Source organism: Pholcus phalangioides, unplaced genomic scaffold (assembly GCF_987345545.1).
Source record: "Pholcus phalangioides strain wild (caught in Gottingen) unplaced genomic scaffold, Ppha-v1.0 ptg000008l_1, whole genome shotgun sequence".
In the NCBI taxonomy this organism is placed as follows: Eukaryota; Metazoa; Arthropoda; class Arachnida; order Araneae; family Pholcidae; genus Pholcus; species Pholcus phalangioides.
Window position 1 is genome coordinate 43,915,699 of NW_028301601.1, and position 21,642 is coordinate 43,937,340.

The 21,642-nt window shown below is 36.3% G+C and overlaps 1 protein-coding gene across 1 annotated transcript in view; it reads left to right on the forward strand.

Moving 5' to 3' along the window:
• The window catches only part of LOC149084329 (peroxisomal acyl-coenzyme A oxidase 3-like), a 47,879-nt gene that overhangs the window by 23,927 nt on the left and 2,310 nt on the right, over positions 1-21,642 (forward strand). Inside the window, exons 7-14 of the mRNA XM_089234695.1 lie at positions 165-255; positions 522-704; positions 9,553-9,678; positions 16,721-16,841; positions 17,013-17,135; positions 17,423-17,527; positions 18,874-19,028; positions 21,352-21,484. Coding sequence (XP_089090821.1) covers positions 165-255; positions 522-704; positions 9,553-9,678; positions 16,721-16,841; positions 17,013-17,135; positions 17,423-17,527; positions 18,874-19,028; positions 21,352-21,484 — 1,037 coding nt within the window. The remainder of the gene's footprint in view (positions 1-164; positions 256-521; positions 705-9,552; positions 9,679-16,720; positions 16,842-17,012; positions 17,136-17,422; positions 17,528-18,873; positions 19,029-21,351; positions 21,485-21,642) is intronic.

A 21,642-nucleotide genomic window follows, 5' to 3' on the forward strand; every position in this document is an offset into this window, starting at 1 on the left:
ACTAGAGTCGTATAAACGGCTGCCTCTCCTGTAAAATTTCTCTTTTGTGTGACATGGTTCTCTTTATTTCCGACATACAGATATGAAATCCTTAAAAGAAATATAAATGAAATTATTTTAAAGGAACATTCGTTTTAATGTTTTGCGTTAATTTTCATTTACAGGTTCATAATGTTCAAAAATTATAGGATACCGAAGAAAAACTTGCTAATGAGATCAAAAATCCTCGATGCTGATGGTAGAAAAATTTCGGATGTGAGAGCAATTTTCTTTTTCACAATAGCATGGTTTTTTCCTTATTAGCATGAATGTCATATCCTTTATTTGTTGCATCTTTTATATCTATCTGCATAATTTTTCTCATGTGAAACTCACACTTGAGAGGTTGCTTTTTTTTATTAGTATTTATCGCCCTAAAAAGGAGTTATAGGGAAATTATGAAGCTTTAGTGTGTTGTTAATATATTTATTTGGATAACTTTTTATTCTCGATTCCACATTAACTCCAACTTCCCATTGCAGAAGTCAAAAAAACAATCAAAAGAAGTCTTTTCATCACTATCACTTCTGAGGATTGCCATATTTGGTCAAAGTGTTATTCTTTTGAAGCATGCCATAGCTATAGCTCTAAGATACTCAGCAGTGAGATGTCAGTTCGGGCCAACTTCAGATGTCGAACTTCCTGTCATTGAATACCAGACTCAAGTAATCATTTAATCTAACTTAGAGGGGTTTTTCTTGAAAACTAATCTCAATTAGTTTTATAACAAACTGTGTTTATCAGTTACTTAATTTTTCAAGCGCAATATTTCCATTGTAATTTTATGTAATCTTGGAAATTCTTTTCTCAAGTTTTAGCATTGTTTTTATGTAAGCTATGTAAATGTTACGCTATGTATATAATGCCAGGCTGTCTGGAAACTGCTTAGTTTAGTAATGGGTAAACTACGGCTCGCATAAAATTCCAATTATGTATTAAGATCCAAATATGTCTGGTCCATCAAAATTTTTCTTTTTTGTTTTTCTTTTCCGCTACTAAAAACAGTTTGTCCATCAATGGCTTAGTCCATGCACCAACCTCCAGTTTGGCAGGTTTGAGTTCATGGATTCAAAAGATTTGTCTTAAAATTATTACTAATTAGCATTATATAAATTATTCATTAGCGTCATCTAGAGCAATATTGGTGTCATTTCATCATAATAAAGTCGGCCCGCTTAACCCTTACCGCTGCAATTCCGAAATATCTCGTCAAACCTGGTCTACTTTATTTCGGTCACCCCGAAATATGTCGGGCTCTTAACTCATAACTGCCACATTTCCAATGTGGCAGTTATAATGCGAATCAGAAAAAATTTAAAAAACCGCTCGAAGGGTTAAATGGATAAAATCCTCAATCATTAAAATATCTCCCATAAAGACAATGATAAAGTTCCTCGCTTAATATGATAATTTAAACTACACTTTCCCTTCGTAATCGAATATTACGATTCACACGTCAACTTTTAATACACATCAACAACTATACACATAATGTTTTTATTGAAACATTTGGAATTAATGGAAAACATGTTACTAAGGTAAGATTTAACCACTTTACGATCAAATGACGTAATATTGTGTCCAAACGCCAATGGAAGGAATTCAAACAAGTTCACTCTGTTTTCTTTTCTCTCTCTCTCTCTCCTGATCATCCCGAAGCTTTGTTGCAACCTTACAATTTTTTTCGTTTTGGTTTTTTGTATGCCCTGATATAGTGATTTTTTTTCCTCACACATGATGTATTTTTCTTTTAAGAGTGCATAGACAAATGATTAACTAGACTACGCATCCTATTTTCCAGTCTCCTCTTGTTTTGAAGCACGCACCCCCTCGTGACGAGTTGAATAACAAGACATAAAACTTGGCACGCTATCTTCGTACTTGGTGTCACATTCCTTGTAATGCATGACGAGTGAAAAAAAATTTAGATTCGCGTTATTCATGGCTTTTGTTAAAAGCAGAAATAAAGCGCATTTTATTATACGAGAGCCATAAGTATACGGTACTTAATTTTCATTGATGAAATTTCTAATCAAAATTAGTGCAGTAATTCTATTTCTGTGTTATAAATTTGAACACATTTCACACAAATTTAAAATAATTTAAAACTGATGCTGCACTCTTTTTTAACCATATTCCACTCGATTTGGTTCTGTCAAAACAGTCATTATCGAGATGCTTGGAGCATATAAATGTATGGTCTCTCCTTTGCAACAAAATCTTTTAGTAAATCTTTCTCCCACAATTCTTTTGTACTTTTGTCTTTGGGAAATCTAGAAGATAACAATTGCAATCAGTAATAATTTTATTAGTCCCATTTTTCTTGAAACTTATACAGCAACTTAAAAGAAAAAAAAAACATCAGTACAAACGACAGCCCATAACAAGTGTTACTGTATCACAGGGCCTGACAAATCGAAAAATATTTAGGTAGAAGCAGGGCCGTCTTAGGAGCATCATGGATCCCGGGCCAAGTGGTTATTTTTGTGGCCATACCAGGTAAATTCTAGAAAATTTGAAACAAATCTAATTTTTGTGAGTCCCCTCTTCTCTTGAGGCTCCAGCCCATGTCCGGGTGGGCCCATGCGTTAAGGGTACCAGTGAAATTTCTTAGGAGCCAAGTATGGTATTTTGCTCAAGGAAAATCACCCGGCTTTACCAAAATTAAATATTAGTAATTACACGCGAAGCTTCATATTACCCACAACTAGGAAAAAAAATTATCTCAACATTAAAATAAAATAAAATAATGTGCGTTTAGTTCCCCAATTTTAGTTCCCTTTGAGAGTTTTATAACATTTAGCGACATTAGACATCAATTTTGAGTAAAAAATTTATCTTTCGGGTGGATTAAAAAGAAATATATGAAAATTTTCCATGATGGGAATTAATTAGAACTTCTTAAAGTCTGAACCATGGCCCTAATCTCCGGTTGAGGAGGCACGGTTCAAGTTAAATGATGGGACCTAACAGGGGCATACGCAGGATCAGCGAGAGTTATCACCCTTCAAAATTCATTTAAATTCACAGAAATCGGTTAAAATAGCGCGTAGGTTTTTCTTTTGATATTTCAAATTTCTTAACCGAAATATTAATTTCTTTTTTTGTAATTTTTTGTTGCCTTTGTGGGGAAAGGGCACGAGCCCCCGATAATTCCCCACGCCCCACGTACGCCTCTGGGCCCTAGGCCAGATTTTTCACGCGACCCCGTTTTGTGATTTTAAATGACGAAAACTAAAAAAAAAAGGTAATTGTTCCGGCTTCCCGAGCTGGAGCCGGCCATGGTCAGAACACCAAGAAAAAAATTGGATGGGCCACGGCTATGAATTAACCGTAAAAGCTGAAAATTTAATTTTCATGGACATTCCATACCCCGAATGTCTGACAAATTGTCAAAACCTCGCCAAATTTGCGCACCAAACATATTTCTTATTCGAAGACCCAAAATTATCAATTTCAAAAATGTTAATCACAGTAAATTAATATACGATGACAATAAACATTCTTATTTATCTGAATAATGTATTTCGTAAGTGCTAATGTAGTGTCTTCCCAGCACTTACAGTTTTAATGCATAACAAAGTAAAAAAAAAAGCTTTATCGAAAACGAAATTGTGGGGCCAATCCTCTATCAGTGGGACACTTTGCGGAACAAAATAAGCAATTAATAACTATTAATGCAACATAGAAAAGGAAATTTAACTCGCCTGTGAAAGGTTGGCCCTCCTCACACGGGGAAACTAAAATCGAGCTAGAGTTGCTTCAACTTGAGAGTTGAGTCGACTAGAACGAGTCGAGTTTCCCGTTCTCCCTCACACGGCGCTACTAAAAAAAATATTCAAAGCCCGGGAAACTGAGTAAAAACAGCACAATCTATAGTTTTCCTTCTTATCTTCCGGTACTATCTTGTTAACCGGGTTAGGAAAAATCGAAACAAAGAAATAAGAAAAATAATTTCTATTATATACGTAAAATTGCTACAGAATTTCAGCTCACAGGTAAATACAAAATTTCATTATTTAAATTGATATCATTTTGAAATGACAATAAAATGGTAAAAAAATTAGATAATTTTTTAGTATAATTTCATGTTTCATTCGGAAAAAAAATTTGCAATAAAATGTCTGTTTTTCCTCTATAAATGTGCCTTTCAGTGCCTATATATGTTGAATTTAATATATTTTTATTGTCTATTAGTTAAACATTAGTTTATTAGTTACTTGCAAATTGAAGACGTATAGCATAGACGTTTCCGACCTCCGTTAGAATCTCCATGATGATTATGTCTTTCATAAGTGTCTCCAAAAACTATTTTTTCTTCGCCGGAACCTCAAAAACTCTTCCCCCCCCCCCCCGTCACATCAGACATCTCTGCTTCCAAACCTACATCCTTCCTGTATTCTCATATGCCTACGAAATCTGGGACCCCCCATACTCTCTCCAATATAGACAAATTAGAGTCTTTTCAAAATAAATCCGCCCGCTTCATTCTTAACTGTTGGTCGTCCTCTGCCTCCGTCACTGAACTCAAGCAACAACTCAGTACGCAGCCGCTTTTTACCCGTAAATATATCTCTCCATTATCTTCACGGCCATTTTCATTATCGACACTTCGAATTTCCTAACTCCAGCTTCATATTTTTCAGAAAGAATTAACCATTCACAAAAATTGAAACCCATCTTTTCATCCACAGATTGTTTCAAATTTAGTTTCTTTCCTCGAACAGTACCTGACTGGAACAACTTCCCGTCAAACATTATTAATTGTACAACAGTTTCTGATTTCCTTTGTAATATCAATCGTCTCTGTCAATCTTCACCACCGCATCCCCTTGTATAGGCCTCGGCCAAGCAATATTGGATAAATAAATAGTTGAACCCTTCGACGATGAAATTTATTGGATTTGGTGATGTAGCTGAGACAAATGTGAGAGAAATTCGCATTCAGATACAACTTGCCATATTTCACTGAACAACGTTGGGTAACACATTGACACATTGACAACGCCATGAGAAATTTAGCGGAAAAATTTCATCAAAAAAGCGGTTCCAGTGAAACTTCATATTTGCGAGAAATATGCGGAATTCTCTGGCTTTGCTACTAAGGAGTTTTTGTAAGGAGATGGAAAATGCTGCTTGTCAGCCGAATCTCGATTGTTTCATTAAAAAAGAGTTATCAGCCCAGGAGTTCAGGCAAAATGCCATAAATGCCTATTTTCGGACTTTATTTGCAAAAAACGCCGAATTGAAATTTTTCCAGCCTATTTTAACTTTTTTTTCAAGTTCATTCGTAAATTTCAGAACTCATATTTTGTAGAACTTGGATATTTTGAACATGGAGAACTTCAAAAGAGACACTATCTTTTTAAAATCTCTAGCTCTTAGTATTAATTATTACCAGAATGCCCCCCCCCTCTCCCAGCCCATTTAAACGCAAATATGTGTAAGTGCATAGAGATAGAGAACTTGGTGTTGCCCTGTATTAACTTTTCTTTGGCCAGATTAATGTTTTTGTTTCAGAAGAACGCAGCCTACGTATGAAAAAAAAAACAAGAAAAATTAGAAGTTTGTTTCTCCTTAATAACATCTTGCTAATGTATTGGACGGCATTGTTTATGCAGAAAGACGTTACTCTCCCTGTTAATACGACAAATACGGAAAACTGGCTCAATGAAGAGATATTGGTGTTACAGGGGAAGGAAGGGTCCCCATGAGGGCAGAGATGAATTTTCTTTCCCTGTAACACCGATATCTCTTCATTGAGCAGTTTTCCGTAACTGTAGCATTATTTATGTATAGCTAGCTAACCAATCCCTGTCCCAAGAAGACATAAATTGATGTCTTGGCTCACCCAGAACTTGCAGGAGTTGAGAGGGCTCTGGTCCTGAGGCCAATATTGCATTAGAGAACCCATTTTTATTTTTTTACACCACAAATGCCCTGCCTTAAGGTATATGTCCGCATATGTGGTAATATGAATTTGGAAAAAAATGTCAATTTTTTATAACAGTAAAACATGGTGTGTAGCAGTGTTTCAACTATAAACACGCTAATGAATTTTCCAAATAATGCAACACACAACTGAAGTATTCGTAACAATAAGGAGCCCCGGAATCATTTCCTCTACTGGCTTCGTGTCTGGTAGTGCTGGTCCCGGAACCGTATCAAGAGCATCGTGGGCCTCCTGGCCAAGTGATTTTTTTTGAGGCCTTACCTGGCAAATTCTCGAAAATTTCAACCAGATTTCGTTTTTGTGAGGACCCTTCTCTTGAAGACCCCCCGGGTGAGCTCATGCATTAAAACGACTTTGCCTGAGGGACCACAAGTTCTTTATTTTTGGCATAAAATCAATTTAATTTTGAAAATATGCAGTTATCATAAGCTATAAGTGAAACAAGTAAACGGAGTAAGTGCAATAAACTTTTAGCCAGTTTTTGGACACTTTATACCTAAGCGGCTTTTAGTTATTTTTAATTTCTTCCATTTATTATAAAAGTGTTTTTAGTGCCTATTTTAAGCATTTTTAATGCCTTTTTGCCTGCCTATTTTGATCAGTATTAGTGCCTAAACTTCCGGGCTATTGTTATCAGCGATCATACCAGGGTCTTCGGTAAAGAAAACATTCACACTCGCTAGAATCAATCAGAAATAGTGAGGACAGAAAAAGTATTAATCCATTCATATCACCTAAATTCACGGGATTTATCCATAAATTTGAATAATTAGTTTACTAAAGAAAAAGTTCCTTTGTTGTTGGGATCATTTTTTTAAAAATCCTTTTGAAGAAAACCAACCGCCTCCCTATCTCCAGGGTTGGGTTTTTACTGGGACATAGTAAAAACTATAAGTATTTACTGGTAAATACCATGATAAAAATGGTAAAAACCTGGTAAATAAATTAATTAGCCTTTATGTGTTGATAATAATTAACACGTAAAGTAACTGTTTTTAACTCACGAATAAATATTAATACGGTTGATCCCGCTTATAACGTTTATCCACTTAGCACAACTTATTTCCGTGTTCTCAATTCTAAGTAATTCTCATAAATATTTCCCGTTTACAACGTTTCTTCGTGACTGTTTTTTGAAAAGCATTATAAGCGGGATCGACTGTATTTACAGTATTTAATAAATAATTATTAGTGTATTTTATCATATGCATCATAGGTGGAAATAGACTTGAAAGTCTGGGAGGGCACGATAATGATTGCTGGGGGAGGGGATACAGAGAATGATGTTGTCAGTTCATATATATACGCATATACATTAAATCAGTCGGTTCTGCCTTAATCCCCCCGTGAGTCCATGCAAACTGTATATGCATACAGTTGGATTTCTATAGTTGACAGTGAACAAATTAAATTCAATACTAATATATTTTTTTAATATTTCTGCTCTATTTCCATATATCAGTAGAAAAAAAGATGGATAAAACCATAAGAGCAATTACCATTGTTAGCTAGAACTTTTCAATTAGAATGTAAATAATGCTTCCCAAGTTTTTTTTTGCTAACCTGTTTGTACAAAATCATAAAGCTTCGCAGTTGGTCTTTCACAGGAAAGTTTCGACTGGTAAAAACCTGGTTAAATGCTACCAGACTATTTATTCACCAATAAGGCAGGGCTTGAAAAATGAAGAAAAAATCTACATGTGCCAACCAGATATTTTAGGAGCCAAGAGCAATTGAGTGAGGTAGCCCAGGTCGATAAGATACTCGCCTGAAGTAACAAAGGATGTTAAGAGGTGCCGCAAGTTTGATACCCAGTTTGCCCTTGTCAGAAACTTTCCTGACGCAGGGTATAATAGAAACAGTGGCAACATGACCATAGAAAAAGATTGCTGCTGCAGGGGGTTCCACACTGAGGGGATTAGACCAACTAAAGCACCAACTTCTCGTTGAGTGTAAAAAGGCAAAATATTGAATCCTGCCGTTCGAAAACGGAAATAAATTGTAAGTACCTATCTAATTAGCCCTTGTGTGCACAAAATGGCCATGATGCGACAAAAATGATTGAATCACTAAGCATAATTTTTTGCCCGAGCTAGTAATCACACAGAAAATTTTAGGCACCAATATCAATTTCTTAGTCGCAATGGAGACTAGATGCCTGGTACTCGTCAAGCCCTGCAATAAGGTATTAGTTTATTACATATATATATATATATATGTAATGTATATATGACTTATATAGCAGATAAACACGAGAAATGTTCAAAAACATATAGGTTTTCCTTAATCGAAAAGGAAAACGAGAATTATTTTCATAAAGGTAGAAAGAACACTGTTGTAACATGACGAATGCTTGGATCTTCATCAGCACGAGTCCTTGAATTCGAGCCGATGTAAAAACCCCTATTGCTACTTTTTTACCCCTCTTTTTATGTAAACATAAATTACTTTTAAACGAAAACTTGTATTTTGTGCAACATACGCACACACGGTGTTATCCGAAAATGTAATTTTGCGGAGTAATTTCACTCCTCTCCAAAATTTTAGGGGGTATTTTCTCAAAGAGAGGGATAGTTTTTTCCCCATCAAAGAAAAATAACCCTAATGAAAAAAAATTACCTAAAATTTGGAGGAATGAAATTGTTTCGATGCGTGAATCACGCATCTAGATGCGTATTGGCGAACACTGCATACACATAGTATATTATTTTGGTAAAGAGATAGACTTGCATAGAAATTATTGGCGATTACGGTTGATGCTTAATATCTTTCCAAATTATTAATTATGATAAAAAATTTAATCAATATATTGCACTTGTTTCCCAATTTTTTTTTATTACCGCTAAGAACGCATAAGATTACTTTTGCTGTTTTCAGTGGCTTAAAATTATGCATTTTGTTCAGAAAAAACGAAGAATGAGTAGATGAATTTTTTAAATAGTGGCAGAAAATTATTTTTTACCCTGAAAGTGGTAAAAAGCGTGGATTTTTCCCAAGTTCGTAAAAGCTATGGAAAAAACATGTTTTTACCACAACGGTAGAAACCATGGTAAAAAAAGTACCGGTAAAAACTATCAACGGTAAATACCGTGCCAACCAGGGCTGCAACTAGATACTTCGTCACCTCGGGCAAACCGGCATTTTAGCACCCCTTGCCATGTAGAAAAAGCAGTTAAAAGGTGAACTCCGCACCCGCTTCTAGTCCAGCGCTCGGGGCACCAGGCCTGCCTGCTTCACCTAGTTGCGGCCCTGGTGCCAACCCTGCCTTTCCCTATCTTCTCATGTTAAATTGAACTCATTTTACGTTATTTCGTTTTTCGACTATTTTGCAGAGCCAATCAATCGCTTAAAGCGAGGGACGTCTGTAACGATAATCCCTCAGTAGCGATATTTTTTCTTATCCGTACAGTATCGGTGTATTGAGGGTTCACTGAATTTATATATTTTAATGTGTATATTTTTTGTCATTCACATCAAGTACATTTATATTGAAGAAATATATCTGTAATTTATTTTTTAAACATTGGCTAATATATTTCAAATTCTTGAAAATCTTGCAGCAATGGAAACTCTTGCCATACCTTGCTGCTGCATATGTTTTACTCCACTTCCATTTGAGTGTTGAAGATTATCATATTAAATCTTATACGGATGCTCTTATGTCTGACACAAACAGTTCTCAAAAGGTAGCATATTTCTGCAGATTTTTTTTAATAAATGTAACTTGTGTGTTGTATGAATTGGTATTTATTTTATGTGGAACAACAGGGAAGAAACTTTCTATAAAGAAGAAATTTCTTTATCATAATTATCGTAACAAATGCCACAGGAATTTAATGTATCAGTGCATTTGTTTCATTAATTGAGTTTCTCAAATTTGTTGCAACTGAAAGTCAAGTGACAGAAAGGGAAAAGATTAATTATATAAAACTCGTGCATGGCTACAATTGAACCTCGACATCTATGAGTCTTGTCCCATGGTTGGCACAATACTAAATTCAATGAAGAGAAACCTCTAAGGCCGAACACATACTGGGGATGTGAGCGGAGAGGTACGAAATAGCGGCGAAAACAAATGTACTGTTTTGTTCTGCGCCTCACATACTCGGGCAGCGAGACGAGAAGGAGAAAGAGGCGGCTCAAGAGGTACGCGACTCTTTCAAGCCGGTTTGTTTTCATCGCGAGGTAAAATCAGACGCTATTTGGGGATTGGTCAGTTTTCTCCCCTTTTTTTTTCTCCTCACTCTCTTGGAAAAAAAAGAGAACTTCTGAGGGGGGATCATCATCATCACACCCATTTGGTTTGGGGGGAGTGCTTCGGATTTTTTTTCACTTTTGGCGCTCTCTCTTCTTTTCGATTCCCATTTTTTGTGCTTAATTTAAATCCTAATTAATTTTGTCCTTAATTTTGTATCCTAATTTAAAAGTTTGACGATTGTTGTGGTAGCATTTTACGGATTAATTCCCCCCGTCATTTTTTTAGACGTGAATATTTTTCAAAATTTTACTGGGACTAACGAGATAGATATTTCTCAAATTTCCGCCCATCCCATTGCGCTTTTTGCATGGAAAACTACACTATGTGCAAGAGAACTAACTTCCTTCTGATAAACGGACAGTGCTGCAACTAGGGGGTGGGGTTGGTCTGGTTTCCTGGGCGTAGTATCAGTAGGGACGCAAATTCCATCCTTCAAATTTCATCTTTTCAATTGTCTCTGAATAGCTTTTAATAAGAAACGTACTGCCGTACTGCCATGGGACGTAGGCACCAAAACATGGCGGGGGGGGGGGCTATTTCAACCCCCCCCCAATAAATTTTGTGTTGGGGGGCTGAGAACCCCCTTCCCCAATTAATGAATAAATAAAGCGGGGCACTGCATCCTTCTACATACGGGCTCGAGGCTCGTCACGGGACGACTGGAAACTTTCAGCCCCCTCAATGTTTTTTCATGCCCACGCCTTTGCTCTGGGCTGCAAAATGTAAAGGGTGGCAAATTTCTGTCGGAAACTGGAAAACCACTATAAAATCATAAGTTATATACCACTATAAATCATTATGCAGTCGCTGGGGCGGAAAAAACCTGTCCTCCCCACAAACACATCAAAAATCTTTTAGAAAGAAAACTTTATCTATGTACTGTCTACACCAGCGGTTCTCAACCAGTGCTCCACGTGCACTGGTTGAGGGTGCTCCACGTTCACTCAATTGAAGTAAAGTGAATCAGTAAATTTTATGGCCAAATGAAAAAAAAAAACGTGGCGTACGGGGCTCCGTCGTAGAAATTATATTCTAAAAAGGGCTCCGTGACGCAGAAAAAAGGTTGAGAATTGCTGGTCGACATTAATTTTCTACTCAATACTGAACATGTTCTTAGAATTTCAACGAAAATTTGTAGAGATTTTTCCAGGAACGTCATTTCAACGTTTTCCAGGGAAGGGGGCAGGCAAAGAACATGAACTCAATTTATGTATATCTACTCTATAATATAAAATCACAAACTCGAAAAGGGCCTGTTTCTAAGCAACCGAAATTAGAGACGATTTTATGTTACGGAAGTGAGTGACGTTTTTTGAGTGATGGAAATCGGTTACGATTTTAGGTCAAGTATTCATTTAACTCTAGCATATTCGGGACCCATTTAACCCATCGGGACCAAGTTACGTGAATGTACTGAGAGGCTCCCACATCCTACAGCAGGGCCCCTGGACTGGAATAGATGGCGAGCCCCCAAACCAGCTTTTCGGGGGCCCTCTGTGGTTAATTTATAGTGTGAAAAATCAAAAAGTGATAAGAATCGTTCCGGCCCCTGTCAGCCCTGCCCTTGTGGGGGAAGGGGGGGTCATGCTGAGAGGTATGTATATGTATCATATACATATAACACCAGTGCTCCCAACACACAGGGTCGGGGTACCCGGGGGGATTGCACATATACCTTAATGGGGAAGTTAAAAGGTTTGATTTCCAGGGCCCTTGATGGATCTCGTTGTTTTCTTGCTACTTTAACATTGAAAAATTTGCGATAGCGGAAGCTCAAGCTATATCCAGTCTGGGGACCCCATAAAATTTGCGAATTCGGTCACGGGTAATTGAGGGGGGGGGGGCTGGAATTTATTCGTTGGTAAAATGAATACAAATGAACATTTGCCGTGGCACTCACAGGGGGGATGTCGGATATTGGGTCCCTGCTGCTGAATGGGGGCCCTGGATTTCATTCGTTGTAAAATTGATAAAAATTTAAAATTTTCGTAGCTCCTCACCGGGGAGATGTCCGACAAGTCTCCAGGTCGGGGCCCCATGGAAATGTTGACAGGTTTCATTTTGGGTGTCCCTTGATGAATCTCATTGATTTTTGTTGTTTAACAATGTAAAATTTGCAACACATCGGTAGCCCGAGATAAATCCAGTCTGGGCCCCACTAAAATTTAGCAAATTGGAGTCTGGGGACCCCCATGGGCAAGTTTTCTGGGGGTACTTGATGAATCACATTTGTTTTTTGTTGTTTTCTTATTATAAAATTCGTTTCTTCAGTAAGCTGGTGCTTTCACATGTCCCTTTCCATAGTACGCTGATGAAGTGGGACGAAATAAACAAGATATGTTGTGATGAGAAAAGGGGGGGGGGGTTGGTTGCCAAAGGCGACAGGGTGGGGGGGCAGAGCCCCCTAGTATATATATATTTGTATGTATATATACCATTTTTAGTGTATTTTCCAAAGCCCCCCCCCCTCCCTCGAATGACGGCCCCGTATTTGTCAACACGTTGATGGATTAGCAGGAGTTCTCAAACTGTGCACGCCAACCTTCGTCAGGGGTGCAGCTTCGCAGTGGTCCTGACAAAGGTTTTTCAAAGAAATGCTTTGCTTACAACTGTTCTTCACATAGGCGTACGTACGGCAGAATTTTCTCAGGGGGTGGGGGTTCAGATTTGTTTTTCCTTCTGGGGGGGTTTACGTTTTTTCCGGCAAAATAACACTATAATCTTGGCTTAAGGGGGGGAGTGTAAGAACCCCAAATCCCCCCTTTGCGTACGCCAATGGCTCTTCATAAGAGAAATGGGCGGGGCGGGTGGAAAATGTTTGAGATTGAGAACCCGTTTTTTAGGAAAACGGATAAACACCGTGATGATTGCTCATCGCTTACTAACATTGTCGAAACACGGTTTCTGTTTTTTTCTCTTTTATTTTATTGTACTGAATATCTGTTATTTCCGTGGATTTGAATTGGAATGTCGTGTGTTATGAAAGAGGCACAAGATTTTTTCTGATGCAAATAATGAACATCTCACACGCAATACATATTTCTGTATTTCTTAAAAAATCGAAACCAGTTGATTGCAGCATCCGTGCGTTCATTGAAATTGGTTATGCACAGAACATGGCGGTCATAAGCTGTGCCGTCGTAAGGCATGAGCCCACCAGGGCAAGGACCGTGGGACCTAAAGATAAAAAAGGCTTCACAAAAGTGAGATGTGGTTGAGATTTTCGGGAATTTGCCTGGTAGGGCCTCAGAAAAATCATTTGGCCCTTGGGCCCATGATGCTCTTAAGACGGCCCTGCATATAGGAGGAATCTGTAATTCTGGGATTTCATAAATAATGGATCCACACTGATAATTTGTGCTTAACGACCACGTATACATTTATCGCTAATAACAATCATTTTCATAATGATACGGTGGCCATAAAAAAATTACGGTTTCATCATCGAGGGGTGTATGGATAACTTCTCACTTCATCTCATTAACGGTGATATTTTGTTTAGAAAGTATCGAAATTATCTTCTGCGGATTATAGGCATGTATTTTTATTCAGTGTCTAACTAATTATGTTGTCTCTATCTTGATTGAAGTGTAATTATTTAAATCGTTATGCAATAATATTATAATATAATAACATTATGCAATAATAATATTCGAAACAACGGTTTGATACAAGAAGTCATTAAAAACATATATAAACAGGACTTGTAGTCTTTTGAGGATTAATGGGTTTATTGCAGCGCTTCTCAACCTTTTTTGACCCACGGAGCCCTTTTCCGGCATGTAATTTCTATGGCGGAGCCCCAGACGCCTATTTTTTGTATTTATTCATCAAAGTTTCTGACTTATTTTTATTATTCAAAAATATTAATTATTTTTTTCAAATTTACTGTTTTTTTTTATTTATTTTCCTCGAGTGGCCACGGAGCCCCTGGGAGTTCACACGGGGCCATAAGGGCTCTACGGAGCACTGGTTGAGAACCGCTGGTTTATTGGAATCCTCCAATATTGCCAAACTGATTGATTTGGCATGAACAGGCTGGTAGGGTTACTAGTTGGCGAGATGCCACTTTTCCCGCTCAAAGGCTTCTCTTCTTTACCCTTCGGAACGCCTGCGGTCATTTTCGCTCTCTCCGCCTCGTCAGTATGTGAGGGGACATCGAGATAAGCATCGATGTATTTTCTCTTTTGAAATCGCTCTCTTTGTCGCCTCCCCAGTATGTGTTCGGCCTAACTCGACACATGGGGACCAAATCCCACTTATAAAGTCAACTACAATTTGAACTGCGTTATCAAAACTAATTTCCAGAAACTGCCCATTTGTTGATAAATTCGGAAAGTTTTGAGACATTACTAACTTTTATTTCAATAATCATGTCTCGCTTCTCCCCCCCCCCCCCAACTTCCTGGTTTATTTGCGATTTATAATATTGTAATATGTGTCGAAGATTTTCTCTCACATCTTTGGGTAAGCTTATTTCCCATACTTCCAGCAGTTTTGAAGCTAAAAACTCGACCTGTGGACTAGAAAAGCTAGAATTATGTGAATGATTTCTGAAATTTTTGAGCGAAAGATGGTCAAAAAAATTAGATCAAAATGTTTTAAAAGTGGGAGGAGGAAATTTTCGCTATTTTGGACACAAATTGCATTACTTATTCACAAATAACAGTTCTTCTGCCAATCAAAATATGATTTTTCTACCTAATTTGGAATTATTCTCGGTACGGAAACTTTCCATAGAAAATTGCAGATCACAGCATTTTATGAATTTGTAGATAATGCAATATAGAATTTTTCAATTTTATACAGCCACATATACATACACATAAACGGTTTTTAAAAATCATAGAAGGTGAGAGGAAATAAAACCTCAGTAAACTAGACGCCCTCTTAAGTCGGCATGTTTTGCGATCTCCTTGGGATGTCGAGTTATCGAGATTCCACTGTATTACATACATAAATAGTTCAACTTTTTTTTTCAACTTTCAGTTATTGAGAGTCCCCGGATTCGAACCCTACCATCGCCACAGTGGTTGTCGGTTGAAGTAAGTTTTCTGTGGTTCCCAACTTCGAGGCACAAATGTGAGCCGATCTCCCCGTTAAAAAGTCTCGCCGCAGAGAGCAACATACCAACAACGGATTCTTTAGAAGTTCCGCAGAGGAATATGGACGAGGTGCACGTCTCTGATTCAGTAGTTATTGAGATTGATTAATGTTTATCAATGAATTGGTGGCTTTCTATTTGTATATTTTGGGGGCTCAGTAGCCAATGAAGTCAATAAATATTAAAAATGAGATAGAAGGACCTTATTACGGGGTCGGTATAAGTGGCGCTATATATATATATATATAACTATATATATACAGGGTGATTATAAAAAAACTATCCCGACATATGGGTCCCTAACTATCATACCATTCACAGAAACTGAATGAAATTTTGGCATAAGGTATTTTGATGTATGCGCTCAAGAATGATATGGAAAACAACAGTGTCACTCTAACAGTTACGGTTACAGTGAGAAAATTTCGAAAATATCAAATGGCAACACCAAGTTTTTTGTATTGGAATGTGATCTCCATTGTGAAAAACCCTAAATAGCGTTCGAACGGCAACTGTAGCATGAAAATCACCGGCGGTAGATAGGCTAAAAGTGAGGACAACCAATAAGGACAGAGAAGCAGCATAAAATAAAGCATTTTATTGTGTTTCACAAATTTTCCACATGACCTTGTGGAGGACTAATCAGGCTGGGATCTCAGCCGAATAAAACGAACATTAATGGTGCACGGCAAAGTCCTTTTTACTTTTTCCTTGCCTAGCTCCGGGGATTTTCGTGCTACAGGTGCCATTCCAACGCTATTTAGTGTTTTTCAGTATGGAGATCGCATTCCAATACAAAAAACTTGGTGTTGCCATTTGATATTTTCGAAATTTTCTCACTGTAACCGTAACTGTTAGAGTGACACTGTTGTTTTCCATATCATTCTTGAGCGCATACCTCAAAATACCTTATGCCAAAATTTCATTCAGTTTCTGTGAATGGTATGATAGTTAGGGGCCCATATGTCGGGATAGTCTTTTTATAATCACCCCGTAATGTATAAAGTCAAACCCCGTTGTATCGCCCCCCCCCCCGATTTTGCGCCAATCCCGCTTAGCGCCAAAATTTTTCAGTGAACAAATCTTCCATATATAGGGATTACACATGTTAATTTAAGGTTCGAAATAACGCCAAACTCGCTATAGTGCCAGATATCTACGAGACAAATGTTGGCGTTATATCCGGGTTCGACTGTATATATCTACATATCTGCTGTTGCAATACAAAAATAACGACTTGAACATTTTGGCAACTGAAAGCTTTAACAACAAAGAGGCACTTGTGATACGAAAGTCATTTTTAAAAAATTGGCTTGCCCTGAGTGGCTTCTGAGCCCTCCATTTATACTGTGTGTTTTATTTGTAGCGTGAAGTGGGAGCATATATTCATGCTTTAAGCTGCTGCACCAAAGCTGTTTCAACTTGGATCTCCCGAGACTGTGCACAGGAATGCAGAGAAGCTTGTGGAGGCCATGGCTATCTAAAAGGTTATTATAGTATGACCTTTTTCTCTTTTAACCGAAAAAAAGCAAAGATATATTTAAGTGTGTGAGGGAAAACAAATTTTCTTCTTGGGAATTCAATAAATTTACTACTCTTTTTTGACACTGGTTTCTCACTCATTTCCACTGATGTTTTATTTGTTTCAACGTCGCTAGTCTCTGGATTTGGAAGGCTCATAACAGAAAGTGATGCATGCTGCACTTATGAAGGCGCTAATAATGTGATATTACAGCAAACCAGCAAGTATCTTCTTTCTGTTTACAGGAAGAAAACTTTATGTAAGCAGGTTTTTTTTTGCATTTACATATTAAATATATGTAACAGTCGTTCAAAAAAAATGAACTTTAATTTTTTTATGTTAAATTTTTGTGATTCAGGCTTGTTGAATCGATTACCAATTCCAAAAAAAGAATAATTTTAATTATTTTTTGTTATCGCATGTTATTGAAGTGAAAAATAATTTATAAAAAGTGATCTTTTCTCATCATCATTATCATTATTATTACACTATTTAAAAATCATACTTTATAAGTCTTTCTTGATCCTGAGTTTTTTTTCTGATTAGATAAAGAGGATCCTCCAGAATACTTGACAGATTTGGAATTCATCAGAAACTATGACGATGTTGTTAAGACCAAGTTTTCTTCATTTCGTGAAATGTCACCCAATGGTGAGCTGTACAAAAGTATATATGTATGTACAGTCAACCCACGGTTTATGATTTTAATTCATTCCCAAAGCCAGTTCGTTCGCAAATAGAAATAATTTTTCCCATAGGAACCAATGCAAAATGAATTAATCCGTTTCTGGGACTCTGAATATTTTTTGCGTTAACTTTTGCTCTACTGCTCCTGCGCATAACCAATATGGTTATCATCAAGCCAACACAAAAAACTACTATAATTTGAAAGAGATGAAACGCAAACAGAATTAAAACTGTGCAAGGGTAAAGTCGGATGTCGTGAATATGAATCATCTATAATCTCAGTGTAGAAGCCCTCAAAACCTTTGCTTGCAACACTATCTGGACATGAAATGTGCTCCAAACCAATTTGATGGTTCAGTAAGACACTTGCTGTGATGCTTTGTAAATAAGAATTTGCAACTGTATGATGATAAAATAATTTTTCCAGACGTTACTGACTGTTAGTTCTTCGTCAGATAAGATTGCATCTTTGAAAAAGTTATTTTCTTCATAGGTTCATAAAGTTTAAAATGACCTGCTCATAAATCGGCTGGATTAGAGGAGCTGTTAGTGTTTGTTGGCAGGAATTTTACTATATTGAAATATAATTCTTCAACGAAATTCTATCGAAAAAAATTTTAATTTCAGACTGTTGAAATATTCTTCTTCCGGGATTTACACCGCATTGCACGTTCATAAACCAGAATCGGTTTGTAAGCCGAATCATTTTTTGTTGTTCGTGAACCGAGAGTTGACTGTGTGTATAAATTCATGGACCCAAAGATATTTTTTAATGTATTGGAAACAGAAAAACAGGTCGGGATTGCTTTGTTAAGAATTTGTATGCAAATAACTAAAACCATAAGAACTATTTATATTTTTTATCGAGGCTGAATGAATAAGAATAACAAAGAAGGCATTTAAATCATGAAGAAATCAAAACCTATCTGATCTCAACATGATTCTAATCAAGTTTTCATTATGCTTATTATTCATGTTCAAAATATTAGCTTCCCTCGTTACTCATCTTTGATCATTAGAAATGACATTATTACAACACTGTTGCTCATGTACTGTGAGGGAATTTTTTAGTCTTTTATCTGAGAAAGTTTTCTATTCTAAAATTTAAGTGACCCCCAAGCATATTTTGATTGCTACTAAATTTTTGTTGCATAATTTTTTTGACACAATATTTTATTTTCTTTCTTAAAATTAAAAAATGCTAGTTTGTTATGTTTTCATTGTAAATAATGGAGAAAGCATTAATTAATATTTTTAAATGTTATGTCTCTACTAAGTTGTTTTAACCATTGTTCTGATTTCACTTGCAGATATCATTGATGCATATGAATGGCTCGTTTGCCACTTATTAAAGCAAAGTTCCGAGAAATTAAGTGTTGAGATGAAGAAGACTCAACTTGAGTTTTGTGCTTTAAACAACTCCCAGGTTTATCATTGCGAAACTGCTGCTATCGCTTTTTTCCATGTAATTTCTTTTTCCATATTTCAATTGCCAACAATATTCTCCATATGTCACTAAAACTAATAGCTTTGTCGAAAATTGTAAAATAATTCTACTAAAATCTAGAGGGTTGACTAATTTTTTTGTTTTCTCCCTCACAGTTTTGTTAATTGTAATATCCTATTATAATATCCTAATTATATTATCCTATTAAGATCAATTTCAGTTTCCTCCATTTGCCAACTTTTTAAACTGAAATTTCATATCTAGTCTAGCTTATCACAAAACATGTTAATATTGTGCGCGAGATTCACTAAGTAGTTATATCATTAATATTATACCTCAAATATGAACTACCGTATTTTACTTTCTCTGCCTTGTCCCCTCTTCCCCCCCCCCTTTCCGTTAATCATGCAGCACCTCTTTAAATGAATAGATGTACTTAATTTTGTGTTTTAAATGTATTTTTGTCTGATGAAAAAACGCCAAGTAAAATTGCATTAATATGATTCAATTTCCTATTATATAGATCTTTCATTAGGACAGAAAATAGAAAAATAAAATCATCCGTTTTATGATCAATTATCTCATAGTCACCTTATCTCATATTTTGCTGATATGAAACATTTTGCAAAACCAAGGGTGCAAAATATTGGTAATAACAATACCAATATATATCCTTTGGTTTAATATACAGTAAAACCTCTCTTCTTCGGCCACCGGTGGGACAAAAATTCGTCTGTAGAAGATGGGTGACCGTTAATCAGGGGTTTGAAATGCATACTTTTATTACACGAGGGAAAATTCTTATTTGGTTGTAAAAGGAAGGGGGTGACCGCATCTGAAGGGTGTCCGTTACGAGGGGTTTTACTGTACTGTCTAACCCAGTTCTGATGAATCCCTATTTTATAACTTTTTCTTTTAATTTCCTGTATATATATATATGTTTGTGTTCATCCTCACCTCAATTAAATGACTCTCCATGATTTAGCAATTAAAAATGACAGTCTTACATGATTCAATATATTGAGGTTAAAAAAACACTGTTTGTGAAAGACGGGTGACAGTATCAGAGGAGGTTCCGGTATTAATTATATTGTATAACATTAACAGTAACTGAAATGGTTTTTTATTTGAATATGAATGAAATTCTGACAATATGAGATGCGTTTAAAGGCATGAAAATACATAATTATTGCATGGAGGCAAAACTAAAATTACAAAAGAAATATTATACAAATTTGCATACTGAATTTACATCTTTTGATGTAAATTCAAACTGATCAATCGATGCTTGATGCGTTTCGAGGAGCTTTTCAACTCCTTCAAAAATAAAAATGTATTTTAAGCTGAAAGGCTTTCCAATGACTTTCCGTCATTGCGTTTATAGAAAAATGTATTTAATCAATGCATTGAATTCGTTTGAAAGAGCACGGACTCCAATTGTTCGTTTTCCACTGTACATCATCTTTTTTCATAATGACATCAATTTTTTTCTCCTAGAGATAGAGAGTGACGATTATACAAGAGCTGGTCATATTGAATAGTGAGGAATAATGTAAAATATACAAGCACAATCAGCAACACATGATTTCAGATTCTAAATGGACATTAGAAGTGCCAAACATTAACAAACTTCAAGCCAAAATTTCATTCAAAAGTAGCCAAATATAAAAAAGTTGATCAAATATTTAAACTTTTGCTGCCATGTAGTGAGCATAATTCGAACCAAAATTGAAACTATTGGTGTCCGTACAGGGATTTCATCCAATGGAACGAATAATGAAAATGCTATCCGCGACAGTATCTCAGACTGACCGTTAAACAGGGGTTCGAAATACATCATTTAATGTCTTTTTTTGTCGGGATAGTTTTATTTGGCTGTAAAACAATGGTGACCGCATCTGAGGGAGTGACTGTTTAGAGGGGTTTTACTGTATTACCCTTAACCTCGAGACTAATTGTATTCTCGTGAGGAATAATTAACAGAATAATTAAGAACAAAACTTCCATATGTTTCAACATGATAAAGGAAAAAAACATGGTTTATATAGAAAAATCTGTATTTCCTCACAATATGAAACATTAGATCTGTTAACATTTGGAAATTTTTATTTATTTATACAATATTGTTTGGCCGAGGCCTACACAAGAGGATGCGGAATTAAATGAGCGAAATTATGTTATTACTACTGAAGATCGGCAATCCTTTAAAAACAGTTGTTTCCCCCCCAAATGCTGTTGTAAAGAGCTTTTTAAATATTCTTTTATTTGTAGTACCACCACTAGTAGTACACATTTGTAGTATAATGTATCACCTTTTTTTCATCAAATTTGTTTTTTTCAGCTTGTAGCGATCAAGAGGTTCAAAAGCTTTTTGGACCAGCAAAATGATCCCAGCATCAAAAATGTCCTCGTGAAACTGTGCACACTATATGGATTGTGGACCCTAGAAAAATTCCTGAATTTTCTTTACAGTGGTATGTTTCCACAAACACAAAATTAATTGTATGTTTTCTTTGATGCATACATTCATTTCTACAATTCACGGTGGATATATAGGCTGGCCTGTAAGGGAATAATGCAGACTTTATCTCATGAACTGCTCATTGTAGATGCATGATTCCAATTTAAAAAA